We start from the raw sequence: 21,944 nt of genomic DNA on the forward strand, positions 1-21,944 counted from the left end.
GCTAAAGGCGGCAACGGACTAGCGCGGTGTCGAGAGTTGAACGCCTTGACTTGTTGGGATTCATAGGCAGCATCCCTATACTTGAACTCCTGATGTATGTGGACTCAGGCGTTCTGGAAGACTCGGTAGTCATGTCTGAAGATTGCGCCTATCAGAAGCTGGGCTGGGGAAAATCCGGATGGTCCCGGTGTATCACGATAGGACAGGAGGGCCAGGTATGGGTCATCCCTTTTTTCCAGAAGGTTCTTTACCATCCGTACCATGCATTCCGCATCGCCATATTCGCAGCTCCCAGAAAGCCAGCGTTCCTCGTGCTGAGCGAGTGAGGAGGAGGGTGTTGAGCGACGATGCAGTCCCGTTGAGTTCAACAATATCCCCAGGCCTTTTCTCTTCCCTCCTTTGTTAATAAATCACCACCACCACCACCACCCCCTTGCCCTTCTTAGCTGCGTCGACATTCGGGTTTTCTGACGTGCTAAGTGGCCGCGCCGCACGTTCCTTTTGGGTGACCTCGTGTAAGCGAGCCTGATATAGCGCCTTTTCTGCTGTCAGCTTCATGCTGCAGCAAAACTGGTCTGAAAGTTGTTTGTCTAACAGGCCAACAACAAATCTGTCTCGAACCAAGCGGCTTTCTGCCTCTGAGTTGCTGTAGCTGCACCGCTTGACCAGGTTCTGAAGCTCCGCGTAGAAAGCATCTACTGACTTCCCAGGCTGCTGCGTTCGGCGGTGGAAGCATCTACTCTTGTAGATGTCGTTGACGGGATGAACGAAATGACCGGTCAATGTCTGCTTGACTGTGGCGAAGGGTTGCTACTCTGGTGCCGATAGTCCCAGCGAAGTAAGCAAGGTCTGCGTCTGCAGTCCCATGACGTAGAGTAATGTTCGAACCTTTCGTTCGTCGCCCGCAGAGTCGAGGCCAGACGTAAAGACATAATCTTCGAATGTGGTGATCCACGTAGGCCATTCTCCCAGATTTGTGAACACAAATGGGGCTGGCGCTTGTAGTCCGGAGGCACCGACATGGATGACGGGAACATCTGGGTCACTAGACATGGCTGAACACTTCTGACACCATGTTCGGAGCCCACAAGAGAGACGACCGACTCGTTCAGCAGCAAGAAGGGAACTCTTTATTCCAGACAGCCTCGGAGCATGCGCTCCACATCAGGCGCTGTCGCTCACACGTGTCAGAGTGGCCAGCGGCCCCTACAATCATCATCACCACTGTCAACATCATAATGCTCTTTTCTTTTTTTTCTCCACGTCTATCTGGCATAGTAGGCTAGGCGTCTTTGCTCAGCTATCCTCAGTAGTCACATTAAAGAGCATGCCATTCCTTTTAAGTGCAGAGCTCTTAGGGGCTCACCTTGTCGTCAAAGCTCGCTCACTGGACCCAAGTAGAGCGACACGGCGTTCCGTTGTAGCACTGCCGTCGCGGCGTACCCCAGAGGCTTTGAAAGCCAAGCGGTTTATATAGTCATAAGCATTTGAAACTCGTGAAGTGCTGGTGCTTGTCATACATCTGCCCGTTGTTTATCGCAAAGGAAACTGCAGGTACATTGGAGGCAAAATATACGTAATTACCCAGCAGAGCCCGTGCTTTAGTTAGGAACGCTCGTTGGGTTGGTTTTACGATAGTAAGCGAGAAAAGAGAAAAGTGGCATTGCAATGCCCACCCATGCGGGAGAAAAAGCAAGCACAAAAAGAACAGAACTCCTGCTGGCGCAGTTTCAGCCAGGGGTGCGCGAGCACTGCGAAGGCGGGAAATTTGAAATGCATTGGGTGGTAGCGGTGAGCGGGTAACGGCGCCACAGCCCATTATGGTGAATCACTGCTCTGCACTCCCGACAGCTTTCACATTGAGTGGAACAGCCTTAATATTTATCGTCTGCGCAGGCCAAGCTCCCACGGGGCATTGAGAACATCCGGCCACACATCGAGCATGTGGACAATGTTCCGCTGCTGGTGTCCCTGTTCACGGACTGCACTCCGGAGGCCACCCTGGAGATGGTGCGAATCATGCAGGAGTATGGCGAGGTGGTGGCCTGTGTGGGCAGCGCCGCCTCCCTGCACAACCTGCCCGTCTTCCTGCAGGCCGATTGCAGGTGAAGAAGGGGGAGGGGGGCTCGACTCTGTGGTGAGGTCACATCGAATCAAATCAAATCAGTTTATTTTCCACAAGTGGATGGTTCTTCGGGTAAAAGCCACTTTTGCAGCTTGACAAAGCCCGAGGAACCAAGCTTTGTCAAGCTTGTCAAGCTTTGTCACTGTCACTCACAAGGAGCCTCTTGATGACATGCCAGTGATCTGTCACCTGTAGCAACTCTAGTGTCTGTCCTTCTGTAAAATGCTATCCTCTATAATGACAGCTGGGTACCCTGCAATGTCCTTATAAAGTGTCCTCCATGTGGGTGGGGTCCTCGTGGTGTTTCCTATGCTGTAACGACTCCTACACACCCTACGATGTCCTCTGAAGTGTCATATAAAGTGTCCTCCAGTAATCGTCCTGCATGTTGTCCCCCACAATGACCCTGTACAGTAGAATCTCGATGATACGATTCTGGGTGATACGAATTTCGGGATGATACGAATTTCTGAAAAGTCCCGGCAAAATTGCATTGTTTGCAATGGGGAAAATTTCGGCTGTTACGAATGGACCCGCGCGGCCCGGCGGATGATACGAACGAGCCGGCGAGGCGCCCGACTGCCGAACAAGCAAGTGACGGCTCTCTCTCCCCATTCGTCACTCTTCTTTTTCCAGAAACGGCCGGGCTGTTGTTTTCTACTCACGAAAACGCGCCGCGCACGCCCCATGCGCTCCGCGAAACCTCTCACACGCTGCGCGCGCCGCGGCCGGCGGCGGCAACATGGCGGCGGCTTCGGCCGCTAAGTGGCACGGCCGCTCGAGCGACTGCTTCTAGCCGCTCATTAAAATGCCGCTCAAGGCAGACACGAAGTTTCTTGTGCAGTAAAGGAGCTGATAACGTTGGCGAAAACGGTACTATAAAACACCATCCGCGCCGCTAGTGAAAGCGCCCATAAAATATCTGCCGGAGTGCTAAGCCTAAACATCTCGGGCGGAGCCGGCGGGCTGTCTCGAGCGTTTCGCAAGTCGTCAGCGTCTTTTTCTGACCGAGGTAGGAGATACCGCGGGCGCGAAATCGTCAATGCGGCCGTGAAAATACAGCGCGCGCAAAGCCGAGGTGTGCGAATCGCGTGCAAAAACGCAAAATGCGGTTCACGCTGAGACAAGTGCGAAGCTAGGCGAAGTGTTACGCGCTCCAGAAAGGACTGCTTTGTGACGTGGGGGTTTAAAAAAAGCAGAAAAAATCACGGATTTGTTCACGCGGAAGTAAGAAAAGAAATAAACGAAAACTTTTTTCAGCGCTCAATTTTTTGGTCTGTGTTGGTTCATACGAACTTCGGATGATACGAATATTTTTTGCGGTCCCGCGAGATTCGTATCATCGAGATTCTACTGTAGTGTCATCTTGGTAGCGTGCTTCATGGTCGCATTGTCTGTAGTGCCCTCACGGGTGCCGCCCTAGGTACCCTGCATAAATTATCCTCTACAAAGCGTCCTCTGCAGTGACCCTCTGTATTTCCTATGCATAGAGTGTTCCACAGGGTGTTCCATACGCAGGGCAACACTTTTTTTAAACTTTATCTGAAAGATATCGTGCCAGCCAGCCAGTGTTCACTTTCATGTCAAGTAAGAAAGCGAGGCAGGGAAGGAGTACGCACTCACTTCCTGCTGCGCCCTGCCCCAACCCCAGCATAGCGCTGGAGCCCCTGGCCCCCCAGCTGTGTGCGCGGCTGCCGTCCGCGTCGCCAGTGCCACCGTCCAAAGGGGCCACAACCACCACTCCGTGGGCTTTGGGTCACACCCTGGGCTCGCTGCCATGCGTCCTCAGCAGCCCGAGACAGAACGGCCTCAGCCTGTACCACCTCATCTGGGAGGTGGGTGTGGCACGGTGCTACTCTTGCTGGCTCCTGGCCCCTAGTGTGTCCTTGCTATTAAAGCGAAGCTGTTTGTGTCTCACTGATAGCGTACGTTGCGTCGAAAACGCACCGCAGGAAAGGTAGCTTTCCTCGACGGTGACGATGATCGTGGGTAATGTGAAAGGAAAAAATCCTTCCCGTGGTCGGAATCGAACCCTGGTTCCTCGCGTTATGAAGCCGACGTCTGTCCGATTGCGCTATTTCGACGTGGTCAAAGTTGTTTGGATTTGGAGAGGGGTGCATGCACTAGCGAAATTGGCCAGAAAAATCATGTCTAACGATGATGACAGTTGGAATGCGAAGCTTTTTTCATGAGCAATGAAATGGCAAAGCGTCAAAGTTAAAGCCGCTGCAATGAATAGTCCAAACTGCATGCAAATCAAACGAAGTCAAAGCTCAACGAGTCAAAGTCCAAACTCAGACGACAACCAAGGGTTTATCCCTCACATGAAAGCTTTGCATTCAACCATCGCCGTCATTAGGCAGAGGGGTGCATGATTTATATCCTGGCTCCCAGTGTGTTCTGGCTGTCTCCTGTTCCCTTTTGTTTTCCACACTGCAAAACTGTCTGGTTTCTAGGCTTCAATCTTCTTGGGCAGTGTTTTAGTGTGTAAGATTTTGTGCAACTTGCTAAAAGGTAGCACTGACGCGCCAGTTTGAGAAACAGTGCAGTCTTACTCGATTGCAGAAGTAGAGATCGCTGCAAGCAAAGTGCATAAAACAAAGGACAATAAATAGGCGTGTGCACATGTGGTAACCGTGAAATGTTAAGTTTCGGTAAGCTCTTTGTTGGTAGGCACGTAGTCATGCCTCTCTGTTATCCCATGTTCTGCTGCTATACTTGCGTTACGTTCCAGTATTACATTCCAGTACGGAACATAACAGAATGTTCCGTTACGTTACGTAACGTAATGTTACGTTACGTTCCGTTATGTTCCAGCTAGCAATCAGTGCTGCTAGAGTACAAGGGCTTCATTTGCAGCTCCGATCTGCACCTATTCCTTTGACTTCCCAGCATCACCTAGGCTTCACTGTTCAGCTTCTGCTTTGACATCCAAACTCTTCCTAGCCTACAGCACTCCAAGCCGCTCCTGTTCCACTGTCCAGACAGCCCATGGTCTTCAGGTGTGCACGCTCCGTATAATGTGCACACGCCCCCGGTGTGCCTCGCAGGCCCGCCACTTCAGCCAGGCCGTGAGAAGCGCCCTGCAGTTCCTGCTGTGCTGCTGCCTGAGCCTTGCACTGGTGCAGACCCTGGCGGCACTGGTGGCGCTCCCCCCCGCCCTGTCCCCCGCCCAGATCCTCTGGCTGCTGGGCGCGTTGCTCCCGGCCCTGGCTTTGGCCCTGGTGTTTGGAAGTCGTGCCCGGGACCACCCTCGAGTCATGGCCACTGCTACAGGCAAGAGCCACCCACACGTCAACCGACAGGTCAGCGGGCTGCTTGGCTGCACAGCCGTTTGAAAGTGAAAGTGAAAGTTTATTTCATAAAAAGGAATACAAACATATTGTTTTACAGACGAGGGTCCCATAGTCAACAGACTGTAAGGGGACCCTCGATTATGAATACACAAACAAATTTGTGAAAGCAGCAATTGGGCGTGACATCTCATCATAATATTAAGCAGTATAATAGACAAGTGAAGTTAATCTGTAATGTACATGCACTCAACAGTAAGCCTAATATATATACAAGAAGTTATACAAACAATTTGAAGTAACACAAAGCAAATAACGGCACAAGAAGCATAGGAAAACATGCTGTTTAGTTGTGTGCAGTGCTGGTACTGCAGCAAGCTCAGTGGTATGAGCTAATTGCAGTTTGTTTCAAACAGAGTTAAGAAAGGTGGAGGGGCAGATGACATGAGGGAGCAGTCCTAGAAAGGAGAAGGATCAGGTGCACAAGATGACGTTGCATATGCACCCAGTAGTTGTTATTCCTCAAGGACTGCCGCATACTGAATCGGGGGATTGACCAAACATCAGTGGATGGAAAAATAAACAGAAGGTATCTTATCTATTTACAGTGGTCTGTATAAAGATAGTTGGGGCACTTGGAAAGTATTTTGAGACCATAATCAAGATAGGGCCAACTCACTTCATCTTTATTGTCATCATGTTTGTGTCAAAGAGGGAGTCTCTCATGCAGGTCCCTTTAGCCGTTCCTGTCTTGTGGTGCCCTAGTCTATTCTTTGCCTCCAAATTTTACTTCATCCCTCCATCGAGTTATTGGTCTTCTGATACTTCTAGTCCTGTCATTTGGCAGCCACTCACTTGTGGCATTGCATAGCAGGAGTGGCCCCAGAAACACCAAATTTTGCTTGTGAAGGATCAGTCTTAAATGTCCGATAGGAGTTCAGCTTTTGCCGACATACCTCACTGCTTGCTTTTGTCCTGATTGAGACCGTCACAGTGTAAGTTTTGCCAGCAGGACAAAGTCTGTAGCACATTTTTCCTAGGCATGGTGTACAATTACCTGTTGTTTTCGGAAGAGTCCGTGAAGGGGGATGTGGTAAGTTCCATGAGGATTGTTTAGGTTTTCCGAGGGACAACCCTCCTGAATTCTCTTAAGCAAAGCTTATTCCTCCCAATACAAACCTTGGAAACACCTGAGAACATCCCTTTGACCTTCAAAACTTAGCCAAGGTCAAACAAGCTCCTCATGCGGTCTAACGGTACCGATGGATGCGCCACCAACCACGTTTCAGTCGCCAGCCAAAGCAAACAACATTACATGGCCTTGCAAGAGCAACACATCTCTGTTGTTGGTGGAGAGAAATACCTCAGAAAGCACTTTTTGAGGGACAAATTTGGAAAGGCATGCAATTGAAGCTTTGCTTCACGTCCATTCCCACCTATTTGTCAATTTTTTTCCCTCTTCTTCCCCCCACCCTGTAGGCGGTGCTGTTCTTCGTGTGCTGCTACTGTGCCAAGTTCTGCCCCTCGGTGCTGGTCACCCTGGCCTGCTTTGCCCTGGCGCTTACCCACTCCTGCCGGACGGGAGGCTTCACGCCCTGCTGGCCCTTCTTCTCGCATGACAGGTACGAAAAGTCCCCGGTGTGCTGATGGCAGAAATGCCTTCCCTAGGGATTTATCCCTGGGGTGAGGGTTTTGGGGGATTCTGTGTAGACGTTCGAGAAAGTGGAAGGGATGCTTTCCTTCCCTAGGGATTTTTCCCTGGGCAGGACGGTTTTTGTGGCATTTGTGTAGAGGTTCAGGAAAATGACAGGGATGCCTTCCTACCCTAAAGATTTATACCTAGGCACAATGGTTTTTTGTGGCATTTGTGTAGAGGTTCGAGAAAATGGCAGGGACGCCTTCCCTGCCTAGGGATTAATTTCTAGGCATGAGGGCTTTTATGGCCTTTGTGTAGTGGTTCGGGGAAATGGCACTGATGCCTTCCCTAAGGATTTATCCCTGGGCATGAGGGTTTTCATGGCTCCTGTGTAAATGCTTGGGGAAATTCTTTTTTTTTTTATGTCTGGGGATTTCCGGGGTGCGGGTGCGAGTGTATTCCTGTCGCAACCCGTCCTTGTGCACGAGTTTGGACCCCTTGCATTGGTCTATACAGGCACATTATTCGCTAAGGAAATAATAATAATACGTAATAATAATGATAATGACAATAAATTCAGCTTTGTTAATGTGCCCTGGGAGAGCCCTTTTTACTGACTTATGAAACAAAACACAAAAGAAATGCAACAATTTTTAACACAAGCAGTGCACATGCAATGACGATGTGGTTGCATACAATAGCGCACCTGCTTCGTGCAACACCTTTCTTGTTTCCATAGAGTGCCATCACATACTTAAATATTTTCAGCTTGGGGTGCACCGCTCCTTTTCTTAGCCTTATTGTCACGGGACGTGGTGGACAATCCCCGTGTCGCCATGACCCACCACCAACAACGATGAAAGGGACGAAGCTTTGTGCAGGGCGCAGTCAGCCTGGGCTTAGTTATGAGTGCATGTAAATAGTTCGCATTATGTAAATACATCGCTTCATCTCTACATGGTTTGTGTCATTTGCCGCCACGTTACATTATCACAAAACTTGTCCTGGACATGAGGTTGGGAAGTTCCTCACTTCTTGAAATGCTACCCAACCAAAGTGAATCAACGATAAGGAGACGGTGTTGCGATTTCTTTCCTTTCTTTCCCCCCTTTTTTTTCTTTCCGTTGTTCTCTTTCAGCTCAGAGGATGGTGACATGTCTAGAGCACCAGCCGTGTCCTGGGTCTCCGGCTTGGCTTTGTGCCAGAATGTAGCCGCTTTTCTACTAGTCCTCTACTTTGGTGAGTGGCGCCGTGGACAGCGATTGGCAGCCAAGCTTTCTGGTGTTTTTATTGATAGCAGTGGGTGTTTTCTGCGCTTCCTTCACCTTTTCAAAATTCAATCCAATCTCGCTAAGTTGAACTCAAGAGGGATCAAAGATTTCTCCAGAGTAGATGCATTTCAATTTAAAGGGGACTCTGCAACACTTCTGATAAACGCTTTCCCTCTTTCCTTCACACCTATAAGCATTGTAAAAGCTATAGTTATCAACACCACGGAGTGGCAGTGTGTGATTTGGTTGTGACAGCTGTACTATGTGCTTTCCCGTTCTGCTTTGCTTTGTGGCTGTTTTAAAGAGGCTATCGAATTCGTTTATTGATACAACAGAGAGGAAGCGGCCAATAGCTGCTACATTGCTGCAACGACATAATTCATGCGCTCAAAGAACACCAAGACTTAGGACTGAGAGAAAGACCTTTTGAGAAGGTTTCCAAGTTATCTGATGGGCATAGAAAAAAGTGTTGCAGGGTCCCCTGAAAGGAAGCTCTGTGAATGGAGTACTTATGTGCAGCACTTTGTTAGGTGGCACACATGAACTGAGCTATGGAGGCGAAAAGCAGAAACGCTCTTTTGTACGAGATTTCGGCACACATTAAAGATCCCCAGGTGTTCAAAATTAATCCGGAGTCCTCCACTACGGCACGCCTCATCGCCTGGGAAGCATCAGCACATTAAGCTCCAGATTCAAATCAATCAATGAAATAATGAGCTGACATGTCAGTGACGAACTCCGCAACATTTTTTTATGCTGATTGCAAATGGATGTTATTGGTGTTTAAAGTTAGCTGCTCAAATTAAGTTGGATTGAAACGTGCTCGAACTAACAAGATTCAACCGTATTTTCATTTTTACTCGTACAGCGTGAAAGATGCACAAGGTTCAAAGCATTAGCCATTCGTTGCCGTAGGATAAAACATACTTGAATTGCCAAGGCAGGCATCACTGTCGGGAAAATTGCGTCAGTCATCAGAGTGTCGATATGTCTAAGCATATAATTGTAGGTGCTGATATTGACATGTTGTGGTCTAAACTGTATTTGGTGCAAACCTTCTTCCAGTGGCCATTTCCATGGGCTTTGTCCACCGGTCCCAGTCAGCGTGGAAGCAGAATCCAGCCACTAATCGCTGCTGGCTGTTCACGAGCCTATCCATGTAAGTCGCCAACTGTGCATGCACTTTGACATGTGTACTTCACACATGTTCCCATCATCCCCGGTGTCTCCGACTCCCCTAATTGTCCTGAAAAAGACAAAGGAGCCCGTAATATAACTTGTGTAGTTGTTTGTTCAAAACAACATTCAGACCTTCACTAGATGACTGACCAAGGCAGCATTACGATGCCTTATTTCAACTGCAACTCTGATTGTGTAACCTGGGGCGCATTTCGTTCAAGGCGAAGATTGGTGGTAGCACTTGCCTGGTTGTTTAGAAATGGAATGGAAATGATTTTTGCCTATAAAAACCCTATCTGCCATCTGTTGTCGCTAAAATAAAACATTTTCTTACAAAAAAAACACTTAATCTTGGTGAAGACAGGGAGCGTCACCATTCTTTGATGTTCATTTTCTTACATGATGGCCAGTGTATTGCACCAGGCTGCATCAATGGATACATCAGTGAATGCATCAAGGGAGCTGTATCAGTGATAGGATTAGTTTTCTATTAATAATTGGGCAGCCCTAAAGGGGTCCTGCAACACTTTTATCGACTTTTTTCTAAATCTTAAATGCTTTCAGAACATAGTCAACAAACTCATTCAGTGCCTAGAATAGGGGGTCACAAGGTACCTCAGTAAAAAATTGCTGCTCTATGCGCATCATATAACTTGGAAACATCAGAAGATTTGTCTCTCTTTCCCAAGTCTTGGCGTTCTTTGTGCGCTCGAATTACATCATTACGTTGGGTGTAGCGGCTATTGGCCGATTCCTTCCTGTTGCAGCAATAAACGCATTCAGTAGCCACTTAAGAAAAAACCACAAAGCAGAGCATAAACGGAAGGCAGATAGTTCTGCTGCGATGAGCAAATCACGCCGTGGTGCTCTGTGCTGTTGATAACTATAGCTTTGACAATGCTTCCAGACGTGAAGGAAAGAGTTAAAGTGTTTATCAGAAGTGTTGCAGAGTCCCTTTAAGGGACAGAAACTCTTTTCGGTCCCTTCCATTTCCCCCCCTGGCAGATTGCTCCTGCAGCTGGGCTTCTGTGCGTGCAACACTTGGGCCCGAGCCACAGAGCCGCTGGACGCAGTGCTTCCTCTGATTCCACAGTACGTCTGGCTGACAGGGTTCCTGTGGACGCTGCTGCTTTTGCCACTCAATGAGCTCATCAAGATACACGAGAACAGGTGAGCACAGGACGGACCCGTCCGCCCATTGTCTCCAACAAATATGGTCTTCAGTGCCCTGGGGAAGTGCTAAAGTTTAGCACAGCGTATACTTTCTCTCCAGCAGAGGTAGCTCTGGGTTCTATGACTATGGAAGTGTGGGAATGCTTTAATCCGTAGAGTTAGGCTGAATGCGCTGGTGGGAGAAGAGCCAATAATTTCTCTGGACACTTAAAACTGTTTATGTGCTTTGATGGCAAAAGCATGATGTACTCATGGACCCTTTATCAACACAGCAGCCGCACCATTCTACCTTCCTTAATTCATGTTAGTCCCTCTTAATCAACTTTATTCCACTTTAATTATTTTTAATTCACCCTAATTCATCTTACTCCACCTAGTTCTCTACCTTAATCCATCTCAATCCACCTAAATCCCTACCTTAATCCATCTTAATCCATTTAAATTCCTAACTTAATCCATTTTCATCCACCTAAATCCCTACCTTAATCCATCTCAATCCATTTAAATTCCTACTTTGATTCATATCAATCCATTTAAATTCCTACCTTATTCCATCTCACTCCATTTAAATCTCTACCTTTATTCATTCTTATCCACTTTAATCTATCTTAATTCCACCCTGTACCCCTTAATCAGACTTCAACCCATGTTATTCCATTATAATTGACACTGGTCCATCTTAATCTACCTAAACTCTTATATTACACTATCTTAATCGGCCTAAATCCATCTTCATTCACGTTTATTACACCTTACTAGTCATTAATATCAACCACCTATCAATCATCAATCCAGCTTTTCATCCTAAGCTTATGTAATCCGCAACAATGCCACCTTATTAATCATCACTATCAATCATAGTCTCATAGTCCATACTTACTTAACTATACTGTAATCAGCTGCAATCACATGTCGTCAAATAATCATCAATTGGCATGCGCCAGGCAAATGTGTTCCCCTCTGATAGGGTGCCTAGTTAGTGCAGTGGTTCCTCCCTGTTGTGCATGGCAGTTCAAGTCCCACATGAACCCAAATGTTTTTTATTCTCTTCGCAGCGGCAGCCATTTTGGTATCATAATGTTGCCTCTGCCAACGACAGTGGTCACTTTTCACATTCATTGACAGATAAGGCAGATTCCCCTTGTTTCCTCTCTTGTTTCCCCTATGCCAAATGAGTCGCTAAGTGACTGATCGTTGATTCCCGCTTCACATGACACAAAAAATGATGGGTAGTCGTATTTGATATGCCAGTGAAGCCAGGTATGGGATGTGTTGTGTGTCCAGTTCGTGGTCGCGGAAGTGCTCTTGGCACAATGCTTTTTCAACCAGGCAAAATGTTTCTTGTGTCTCTTGCAGGGCGAACCGGCGACAGCAGAAGAGGGCGAGACTCGACTTTGGGACCAAGCTCGGCATGAACTCCCCTTTTTGAGATGGTAGAGTGCCGAAGGACGCTAGTTGACACCGGCTCTCTTGTGATGATCGAACCTGGTGCGTGCATTACTGCCTTCCACGACGGCCCCGGAACGCCTCTTCCTCAACTGCGACCCGGGGACCGTGTCCTCAAAGTCAAAAAAGTTCCTCTGTGCCTCCCACCCATGCGACGTAGCTCAAGAAGGCCAAGGAACTTGTGTGGTGTTTCCTTGTGATTTTTTTTTTCTTTGCGATTTGTTTGAAAGCTCAAACCCAAGATTTTGAGCTACTGCACTGACGGACACACTCAACGCCTTGATCCGACGATCCATGGGTGAAAGCTAATCGTAAGTTCCGTAATGTGGGAGAGCGAGGGGGACTTGGAGCTTCCAGCCGTGAGAAGTGTGCTTCGTTTCTGTTTATTCTGGTGTTTGTCACAAGAATGGGCTGTCAAAGGCTGCATTTGTTAGCTTTACTGAGGGAACTTCCGTTCTGTGAAGCACAGTGTCAAGAATGCGCGTTACTTCTTTCCACCGAAAACTTGTTAACTAGCCGTAACTGCCACTTCTTGTGTTTTGGTTGGGACACCCTTGGCGGATGGATCTCTCGGTGAGTAGTATTTTATTTCCCCGTAAGCGGTACAGATGTTGCGTGGTCCTTCAAAGAAGTGAACTTGTGAAGCTGTTTTGTCTGTGGCTGCACTTTGTAAGCTCAGCTCGTGCAATTCTTTATGAACGTGAAAATTTGTTTTAAGCTAGTAGTGTCGTCGTCCACACTCTGTGTAGGAGTGCACATGCCTAGCAATACACGCCTCAGCTGAAAGAGAAGGAACGGCGAACTTGTGGGAGATCGCAAGTAACATAAAACGTCCAGTCCATTACTAGCATTGGCCAGACAAGCCACATGTTGTACTAAGGCTCTCTGATTATCAGTTCCGGACTAACCACATACTCCCCAAGAAGCAGTGTGGCATCATTTTTTCACATATATTTCAATGGTGTGGGGAATCCATGGACTACTGGTGGACAATGGCGGCGAGTCTGCAACTGACAGTCAGAGAGCCCCACTGTGTTGCCATATACCCGACTCGCTGCTGGTTGACTTCTTATTTCTCTTCGGGTGTCAAAGTGTTGAGTAGCCAGAACATTTCATGTTCACTACTCGCAACTGCCTGTTAGTTTGCCACGTCTTTTATTTAGTCGAAGTCGGTAGCCTTAGCTTATTTGTAAAGCCTCAGAAACTGTCCCAATGTCATTGCAATAATTGGCAGCGGGGCCTCATGCTGCCCTGTGTATTGTTTGTATTACAAATCCTTGTTAGTTAACGTGAAATTCAAATGTGTTAGATGTGTTTGCAACCAGTTAAGTTTTACCTTCTGGATGTTGCAGTGTCAGTGGCACCAAATGGGCAAAGAACATGCTACAAGGGGAACAGCACTTTTAGCTGAACATGTGGAATTCGTGTAACTCCCAATAGGGCATGCACATTTGGGACTTCAAAAGCTCGTCAAGTTTTTAGGTGCCATTTATATAACTTGCCTTGGTGTTCCCTTAAAGTTTACATTTCACATAACTGAATTGTACTGGTGCAACCACGGACATCTAGGATGTTCATCCCACTTTTTTGCAAGGAAGACGTCTACTGAATGCTTAAAGGAGCCATGAAGACAAAACGCAAGTTTGGTTCATTCAAAAGAGTGCTTGGTTAGGAAAGCACTGACACCGCTTTTATCGTGAGTTTTACTCATATAAGCTTCATAATTAGGAAAAAAAAGGATGGCCAGGCGACCGACTAGCTCGATTCCCACACTATAGTTCATACCACTGCCTACGTGCAGCACTATGGAGGCTACATTGTTGTCAACAGTCCGCCCTCTCAGGGCGCCTAGCTCATCACGAAGGAAGCGACAAAAGACGCAGAGGCCTTGCAGTTCCACCTGCTGAGAGGGGAGAGAGAAATGTCCTTTCAGGGCCCCCTTCACGCTGCGATAGGCGCCCTCACTGGGCGTACTGTTGACAAAAATGTAGCCTCCACACTGCTGCAACATAGCTTGTGGTATGAACTATAGAACCTACAACGTGTTATAGACAGCTGTGTGGTTTGTTGTGGCTGGCAAAAGTAAACGCAAGTGAAGAAGGGCTTATCAGCTTTCAGAATGAGCTATATTCGCTTTAAATTTAATGCATTTTCTTCTTATAGCAGTAAGAATGTTGGGGTGAACAATAAAAGTTACAAACACACAAAAACAAAGATGCACCAGCACCAGTGCGTACTGCGTGCACTATGCTTGCTATAGGTTATATTCACTGGTGTGGCACGCATGTGGGCAACCATGTGTGTGTGCTGTCACTGGCTATGTTGGGCTCCGCAGTATGGCAGTACTTGTCCGTGCTTAAGCACACAACGTGTTTAGTGTTCTAAACTGTTCCCCACCAAATGCAAAGTAATGCCTCGACTCCAATGCGAGTGTGATTAATCACATACCTGTTGACACCACCGTTCAGAATTGGGTTGAAACGAGGCAGACGACGCAAACCGGTGTTATTTTCTGCGAGGCGAGGGCGCAGTGGCACAAGCCGTGACTGTGTTGAAGAGGTACGGACATCGCCATTTCTAGTGTTGCCAAGCGGAGAAATTGACAGCTAAACTTTTCAGTGAATACCATCTATAGCTGCACAGCAGTCCGGAGCTTTGGGGTTGTCTCGCACAACATCATCTTACGTGACCCCGTTTGTCGAGCATACCCAATGTTTCATGAAACGATTGCTAGCGACCATTACAAAAATAGCCCAGGTACAAGTCCGGTCAAAAATGAAGTGAGTGCGGACATTTGGGCTTGAGTGGTGTTGTGGCGCCATCTGGAGGGCAATTCGTAAACAAGGCAACAAAAGACGTTTTGTCGCCCGCTGCAGCCCTTGTCAACATACTTAACATTCGTTTCAAATATCTGCCCTGGATATGTTTTTGCCGACATCACAAAAACATACAATTTAGCGAGAGAATCGAAATTTTTGCTAAAATTGTGTAACATCATTTGCTGCCAGACAAGCGCTGGGGGCACTATAAAACACCTAATCTTTCAAATAAAACAAACCTGTATTTTGTCTTCATGGCCCTTTTAAATATGCGTTTTGAGAGATTATCACTTAAGTTGTCTGACTTCTGTTACACTAACCTGGCTTACAGAAAAAGCTGTAAATCCTTCCCGCATAAAGGGTGAGAGTTATTGCTGTAAATATAATTCATCGAGGCATTCCTGCTTTGGTTTGCAGTTCCAACACCAAGGGCACTTCTAAACCCCCACTTGAAAATATCGTGGAAGGTTATCAGTTTGTCACGACATCTTTGAATAATTTATTTACCTGTGTTTCACTGCAGCAACTTTTTGTAGTGACGTTTTGTCCTCTGGGTTGAGAACTAATTTTGTCCAAAAAAAAAAAAACGATTTTGTAATGGTTAATGTAGAATGAGGATTAACACTACAAAGTTCAATAAGCACATTGCGAATCTAACTGAGCCCAATCGTTAACTTTCGGTCGAATCAATCTGCCAGCAGACAAGATTTCTGCTGCAGCAACCATGGCCAGATAAACTCGTGCAACCTCCAGTTTGTCTCGCACCAACAGACTAGCCGTATCAAACTTAGGAAAGGAGATATGGCAGGAAAGTGGCGATCTCTTACTTTGCTATGACAGTCTGGTTGGTTTCACAGACCGTTAGCCAATGGGTTGGTTGCAAAATGAGCATCGGGTCGAATTGGTTGCGAGATTTCAGTACCAGTCATTTTTGGTGTTGTAGGTCTAGTCTGTAAACAGTTGTAGAGGCAGCGTGCAAGTTTTTGTGTGAAAGACCTCTGGATGGCATGTTCAGATCCCGGGGATTAAGAAACAGGGTTAGCCTGAATGTTGAGCTGCGGAATTTTAAAAGTCTGTGATAAGCTCTGTCAAGTTGGTGCAGTAATTTGGTGGCAGCAATATTGAGATTTGCAGCACGACTTGGACGCATGTTTAACTTGCGGTGCTTAGTATGTGTGATGCTTTGCTGTGTTCCGATGATGCTTTCTGTAAAGTCTCAGTGGCTAAGGCCTCACTGACATGAGCTCAGCATTTCTTTTGCCATAGCATGGTTTCCCCGGCTTTCAAAACCGGCTGTTTTTTTTTCTCGCTGTTATCGGTGCAACAGTGAAACTTTGTTCTTTGCACAGCACATTTATTTATGTTCGTATTATTGTTTAGCTTTTCAGTACTAAAGGTAGCGAGAGAAGATAATTTAGAAAATCCGAAAATGAAAGCAAATGCAACTCAGCACACAGTTTTCACGATTATGTGAATCACAATCCAAGTTTACACATGGCAAATTTTGTGAGACCTCTTCGACGAAGTCATTTTAATCAACATTGTGGAAACTTCCTTCTTTCTCAAGGTATTTTTTTGCGCTGTCATCGCTTTGTACAAATCCCTGATTTTCTCAAACCATCATGAATAAACCGAAATGTGTAGGGGATATTTGTAGTATGTGTACCTGAAATTTCGCTGCTACACTTGCAAAGCTTCGCATTCGGATCTGGCCCCTCAAAATTGTTCGTATTTACTAGCGGCTCTTCGAGCAGTTTTATAGGTGCTTTAGCACAATGTGCATTTTGTCAGCACAAACTGGGTATTCACAATTTTTTTATTTATTCTTTCGTGCGGTTAAGCCATCTAAGCAACTTCTTTTCATTTTAAATGCTGACGTGAGGCTTATCCTATCATGAGCAGCTACTAATCCACCGTCTTGGACGTCAGTAGCGGGTTTGGTGCTCTAACTCTTGTATTTGCAAATTGCGACTTTTCAAACTGGGCGCAGATTGTCAACATCGCAGTAATTGGAGGGCAGCGGCTATAACAGGAACATGGCATGACAAATTGGCGTAGTTAACTTAAGGCAAACATAGTTCCGAAGAACAAGTCTCTATAAAACTAAACTATAAAATGAGGCACCAGAGTAGTGTGCTTTTAAATGGTTAGAAAATGTTAAATGGTTAGAAAAATAACTGCTTAAAAAAATAACTGGTTAAAAAAGGGAGCCAACAGTTTTCAACATATCTACAGCTTTATTTACAAAAGTTGGTCATAGGAGTATCGCACTAAAAATATTTACACGAGAATCCATGTTTTCTTCTTAAATGCTCACAAACATGCTAAACTCTCACACAGGTCACGTAACTTTGGTATTTCACAGTCGTGCTGGCGAGCGGAACAGTCTCTTCCGCGGCAGCACGAGAAATTGATAAAAAATGTCCTGCTCAGCAGCACTCAACAATCTAGTCGGAAGCGCACTTGACGAGTCGAGTGTCACGTGGCGATAAATAATAAAAGAAGGATTGGCAGGTTGTCCTGAGAGGAAGTCACTGACTAAAAAAGGGAGGAATGTGGGTTAAGAGGCTTCGATGGCTCGAACGATAAATATGCCACGAATGAGATTCAGGAACCAGGAGTAGAATATAGGAACACTAACGGACGCAGTAAAAACAAAACACGGCGAGATGTGCGTACACCGAAGAAGTGCAGTATGGGAAGGCTTGTGGCAGCTAGACAATAACGTAACATGACAAGAGTCGCACCGCGACAAAGTCTCCGCACTTGTTCCGATGACGACACACCGGGCTAATACATGTCCATGCTGGTCTTCTTTCCGAGGTACGGAGCCGTGCGCTTGTAATTTGTCGAACTTCGCGGCGAAGCCCGACGCGAGAAGCCAGAGCTTGTCGTCCCCGTGCTGTTGGAGTTGAAACCGGACCCCGAACTGAGTGTTCCCGTCCGGCTTGGCTCGCGCTTGGCACACCTGAGCACGTGGTCGCGCAGGTACGTTCCGACCTTGTCCGTGCATGAGAAGGCGATGAAAATGAACAGGCCCTCCAGGGTGTTCAGCACGACGAAGATATACCAGAGCACCTCCACGTCCAGGTAGCCCGCAACCAGGCCCAAAGTCCAGGACAGACCCATCATGGTCGCAAGCCGGACGTACAGACTGAAGTTGCGCCGCGCAGTGCTGCCGGAGCGCTTCACACTGGACTTTGTCGAGCTGACTACCATGATGGCGGTGGAAGCGAAGAGAGCGATGTTGAGGAGCATGAGAGCGGCGGCAGGTCCGGCAAAGAAGACCAGGAGGGCTTTCCGTTGGCCAAACCAGCAGCCGTGACGGCCGAAGAGTGGCCGGAACTCTTCAGCAATGCCGGTGGAACGGTCATCCAAGAAGACGGCGAGCCCGACGACAATGGCGGGGAGGAACCACGAAACCATGCTGTAGACGAAGAAGCGGCGCCACTGCGTTCCGGAACTGACCCGCAGCTCCCTCGTGGCCACGCGGAGGGTCCTCCAGACGTCAAAGGCCATGGTGCTCATCCAGAAGAAGGAGGCGAGGAAGAAGTAGTAGGTGATGACGGCCGAGGCCTTGCAGTTGTGCGCACTGGGCTCGCCGACCATCCCGTAGAGGAAGCTGAGGTAGGCGACAACCAGCGAGAGCGCCAGGCTGGCCAGGTTGCGGCCGGACAGGTTCCTCACGTCTGGCACGAGCACAAACACGAGAAGGTGAGCCAGCAGGCAGCAAATGGACACTCCCAGGCCCACGGCCGAAGTGTAACCCATGACGGTCGAAAACTTGGCTATCTCGTTGGTGGCGTTGAAGACTATGCAGACCTTGGCCTGGAGGTTGGGCTCCAACTTGTAGCTGTCCGGGGCGAACTCGCGGTCGTAGCGCATGGCGTAGAGGTAGCGGTTCGACCGGATCAGGTACTCCCCTTTGTTGAGCACGGTCTTCGGACAACTGAGAAACTCCCGCGTGAAACGCAGCGATTCGTTGAGACGCCTCGAAGTGATTTCGTCATCGTCATCGTCCGCCAAGTCAGTGTCATCCCTGACGCACCGGCCTTCTTTGAGGACGTAGCCCTCAATGCCGCACAGGACGTTCCGGCAGGTCTTGTAAAAGGGGTCGTACAGCTCGCCTTCACTGCAGAGAGTCTTCTTGCCCACAATGTTTCCGCCGTAAGGGCTGACGTCCATCAGGATGCTGAAGCTGAAGCCACGGGGACTGATGAAGCTGTTGTCTTCGTAGAAGCTGCAGATCTGCTGTGGTGCGGTAGCATTGTTGCAGACCATGCACTCGGGGTTGCGGTAGTTTACTCCATAGACGTGAATCACCGATTGGTAGGACTGACACAGCTCCTCTATTTCGGTGCCAGCCCAGCTGGCGTCGCACGTCGACACAAAGGGGTTGCACTGATACTCGCGGGACAGATTCTGAGGCGAGTACTCCAGTGCACATGCAAAGAAGCGAGGAATGTCGCCGGGAGCGGTGAACCACACCCCCCAGCTGGTGTTGGTGGGATCCAGCTGGATGTTGTTCTTGATGTCCTCGCCAGTCATGTTGATGAGTCCGTAGAACTCCTGGCAGTCAAGGTTCACCTGCAGGGTGGTGCACAGTAAAATGTTACGGGCAAGCAGAAAACCACAATCCGAAATTGTGTTTCTACAGGCTCATTCGTTCAGGGAAACGACCCATCATGCCAAGGTATGCTCTGAGCCTACACAAAAGGTATGCACACATGGTATCTGCACATAAAGGTAACTCTTTGAAGCTGTTGTCGCCAGACGTGTGCACAAACCTGCAAGATCAGCGTATCTAACGAGCAAAAGCTTGGCGCTCACAGAGCCATCGGCACAACAACTGTGTATGCCACGCAATGACATCCAGCTAATAACATTGACAAGCAAAGAGAGGACATTGCATTATAAAGAAGGGCTCGGTGACAGTGCTTCGTGTATTATGAAGTACTCAAGTTTTATCCATTGCTTGCACAAATAACCTATAGCTAGAGTAACAGGAAACTTGCTTGAAAATTTCAGTGTCACATAGACCATGCACCCCTCCATAACGATGGCAATGGTGGAATGCTAAGCTTTCTCATGACTGATTCTTTGGTTGTTGTCTGAGTTTGCACTGAGTGGAGCAATCATAATGTGAGGGACCCAGGTTCGATTCCGGCAGCTGAAGCGTTTTTTTATTTTCTTTCACGTTAGCCTTGATCATTCATCATCGTCAGAGAAAGTTGGCTTTCCTGCAGATCATTTTTGCATTACAGACACCATCAGTGAGAACACTAAAGCTTTAAAACTGCAAAAATGACAGGCTACATGTTGAGCACTGCACATATTTTCTGTGCAAGTTATTTCAGCATTTATGATCTACTTTATTCAAGGCTAATACAAAAGCAGAAAACTGAATATAAAAACAGTTTCAAACTGTGTTGTTTGGTTAGTCGCAAAATTAGCGGACTGAACTCCATGGTATATTACACTATACGTGAACAGCAAAAGAGGAAAATGCTATTGGGGACCTGGCCAACATTTACACTCGTTAAGCTCTAGATAACAATGGAGGTGTGTCCATGAATGATTTATCTGTAATTTCGATAAGCACAAGTGCAAGGATTTGCGACAACTTCTCTTACCTGTACACCCACAACTCAATTTTCCCTTGTGAAATTCCTGTAACACCACAACTAGTTTATGGCATACCACAAGAAACCGTCTGATCAATCTTCAATCCTATACATCTCATCAATTTGCCAGCGCCCTGACCCATATCTCCAAGCATATATGTGAATAGTAAAATGAGGCAAATACTATTTGGATACAACGGCATACCATGATAAACCACGCCAATGTCATCTGATCAACTTTCAGCCTTATTTGTCTGTTACAAAATTTTACGTGGACAACGAAGTGATAAGTTAATGATTACCACATTTAGCTCTGCCGCGAGCGTTTCGCGGTATTCCCCAAGGTGTTACCCTGACCCCTCCACTGTCGCGCCGATATCCAGCACCCACCTGCCACCGTCGCGCCTCATCGAAGTCGTCGTTGCAAACGGCGCAGTAGACGTTCGCGTAGCTGACGTTGGTCCGAGGCGACGTCACCGGTGCACCTCCGTTGGGATCCGTGACGCGAGTGCCGGCACCTTCTTCACACTTAGCCCGCACAGACGCCGGCCCAGTCCAGCCCTCCTTGCAGGCTCTACGGACCCAGGTCGCCTGGGTGTCGCTCCGCACACGCACGCACTCCCACTCCACGGAAGAAGAGCCGGAACTTTTGTTCAACAGTGCCGGAGCGTCACGGCAACAGTCCCCGAATTTGACGCAGTCCTCGTCACAGCGGCATACGTTGGCCCGCCGGAACGGGTTGTCGCTGTAGGAAAGGGCGACAGAAGACGAGTTGCCGTCGTCCCAGGAGGCACAGGTGTCGTTGCATCGTACCAGGTCCAAGGCCGCCGCGTCTCCTTGTCCTTGGCAAGGACGGGGCCCGATGACTGCCAGCAGTAGGATGAGCGCCGCGGCCAGGATGGGTATCCTGCCTGCCGGCCTCGCCATGGTTCCTGCGAGGATGGAAAGGGCAGGCCGTTCCCGCGTGAGCGAGCTGTAGAAATTAAAGCCTGCTTCCGTAAGTATGTGAAGTGACGGAACTATTTCAAACAACTATTGTAACCACCCACCGTATTTTACAGCAGCCCAAAACGGTCTTCAAATTATTGCGCGTTTGACGGCACGCTTTGTTATTTTGTTGTTGCCATGGGTGTTGTTGAACACATCGCACAGCGTTGCCAACCGCTCCGTAAGTAGTTCGTACTGGCGCCAAGGACGAAAGCGCTGCTATGGTAGTGCAGAGGCCGCTTGCATGCAACTCCACAAACACCGTGTCTATTAAATCGCACATAATTCCTGTACTTCAAGCTATACAGAAAAAACAAATATTAAAAAAAAAGTCGAGGGCAAGACCCACACCAGCGTTCACCGTGTCCACGGCGCACATGTGTCTCGGATA

General features: G+C 47.8%; 2 protein-coding genes across 5 annotated transcripts in view; one reads left to right on the plus strand and one right to left on the minus strand.

Moving 5' to 3' along the window:
• Positions 1–16,590, plus strand: part of L(2)k05819 (transmembrane protein 94-like protein l(2)k05819) — a 51,714-nt gene extending 35,124 nt beyond the window's left edge. The window contains exons 22-29 of the mRNA XM_077670283.1: positions 1,897–2,105; positions 3,777–3,960; positions 5,176–5,430; positions 6,898–7,040; positions 8,193–8,293; positions 9,391–9,484; positions 10,510–10,674; positions 12,034–16,590. Of these exons, the coding sequence (XP_077526409.1) occupies positions 1,897–2,105; positions 3,777–3,960; positions 5,176–5,430; positions 6,898–7,040; positions 8,193–8,293; positions 9,391–9,484; positions 10,510–10,674; positions 12,034–12,106 (1,224 nt within the window). The 3' untranslated portion in view covers positions 12,107–16,590. The remainder of the gene's footprint in view (positions 1–1,896; positions 2,106–3,776; positions 3,961–5,175; positions 5,431–6,897; positions 7,041–8,192; positions 8,294–9,390; positions 9,485–10,509; positions 10,675–12,033) is intronic.
• Positions 16,591–17,159: 569 nt separating this feature from the next.
• The window catches only part of LOC144138150 (uncharacterized), a 68,746-nt gene continuing 63,961 nt past the window's right edge, over positions 17,160–21,944 (minus strand). For 2 of the 4 annotated variants that reach the window (XM_077670284.1, XM_077670286.1), the window contains exons 2-3: positions 20,957–21,498; positions 17,160–19,529 (exon numbers count right to left, since the gene is read on the minus strand). In XM_077670284.1, coding sequence (XP_077526410.1) covers positions 17,733–19,529; positions 20,957–21,498 — 2,339 coding nt within the window. In that variant the 3' untranslated portion in view covers positions 17,160–17,732. Of the gene's footprint in view, positions 19,530–20,956; positions 21,499–21,615; positions 21,759–21,902; positions 21,927–21,944 lie in introns of those variants that run through there. The other 2 variants (XM_077670288.1, XM_077670287.1) reach the window with 2 other exon arrangements.

The sequence above is a fragment of the Haemaphysalis longicornis genome, unplaced genomic scaffold (genome assembly GCF_048455015.1).
Source record: "Haemaphysalis longicornis isolate Haplotype H1 unplaced genomic scaffold, Haemaphysalis longicornis Haplotype H1 scaffold_5, whole genome shotgun sequence".
Taxonomy (NCBI): Eukaryota; Metazoa; Arthropoda; class Arachnida; order Ixodida; family Ixodidae; genus Haemaphysalis; species Haemaphysalis longicornis.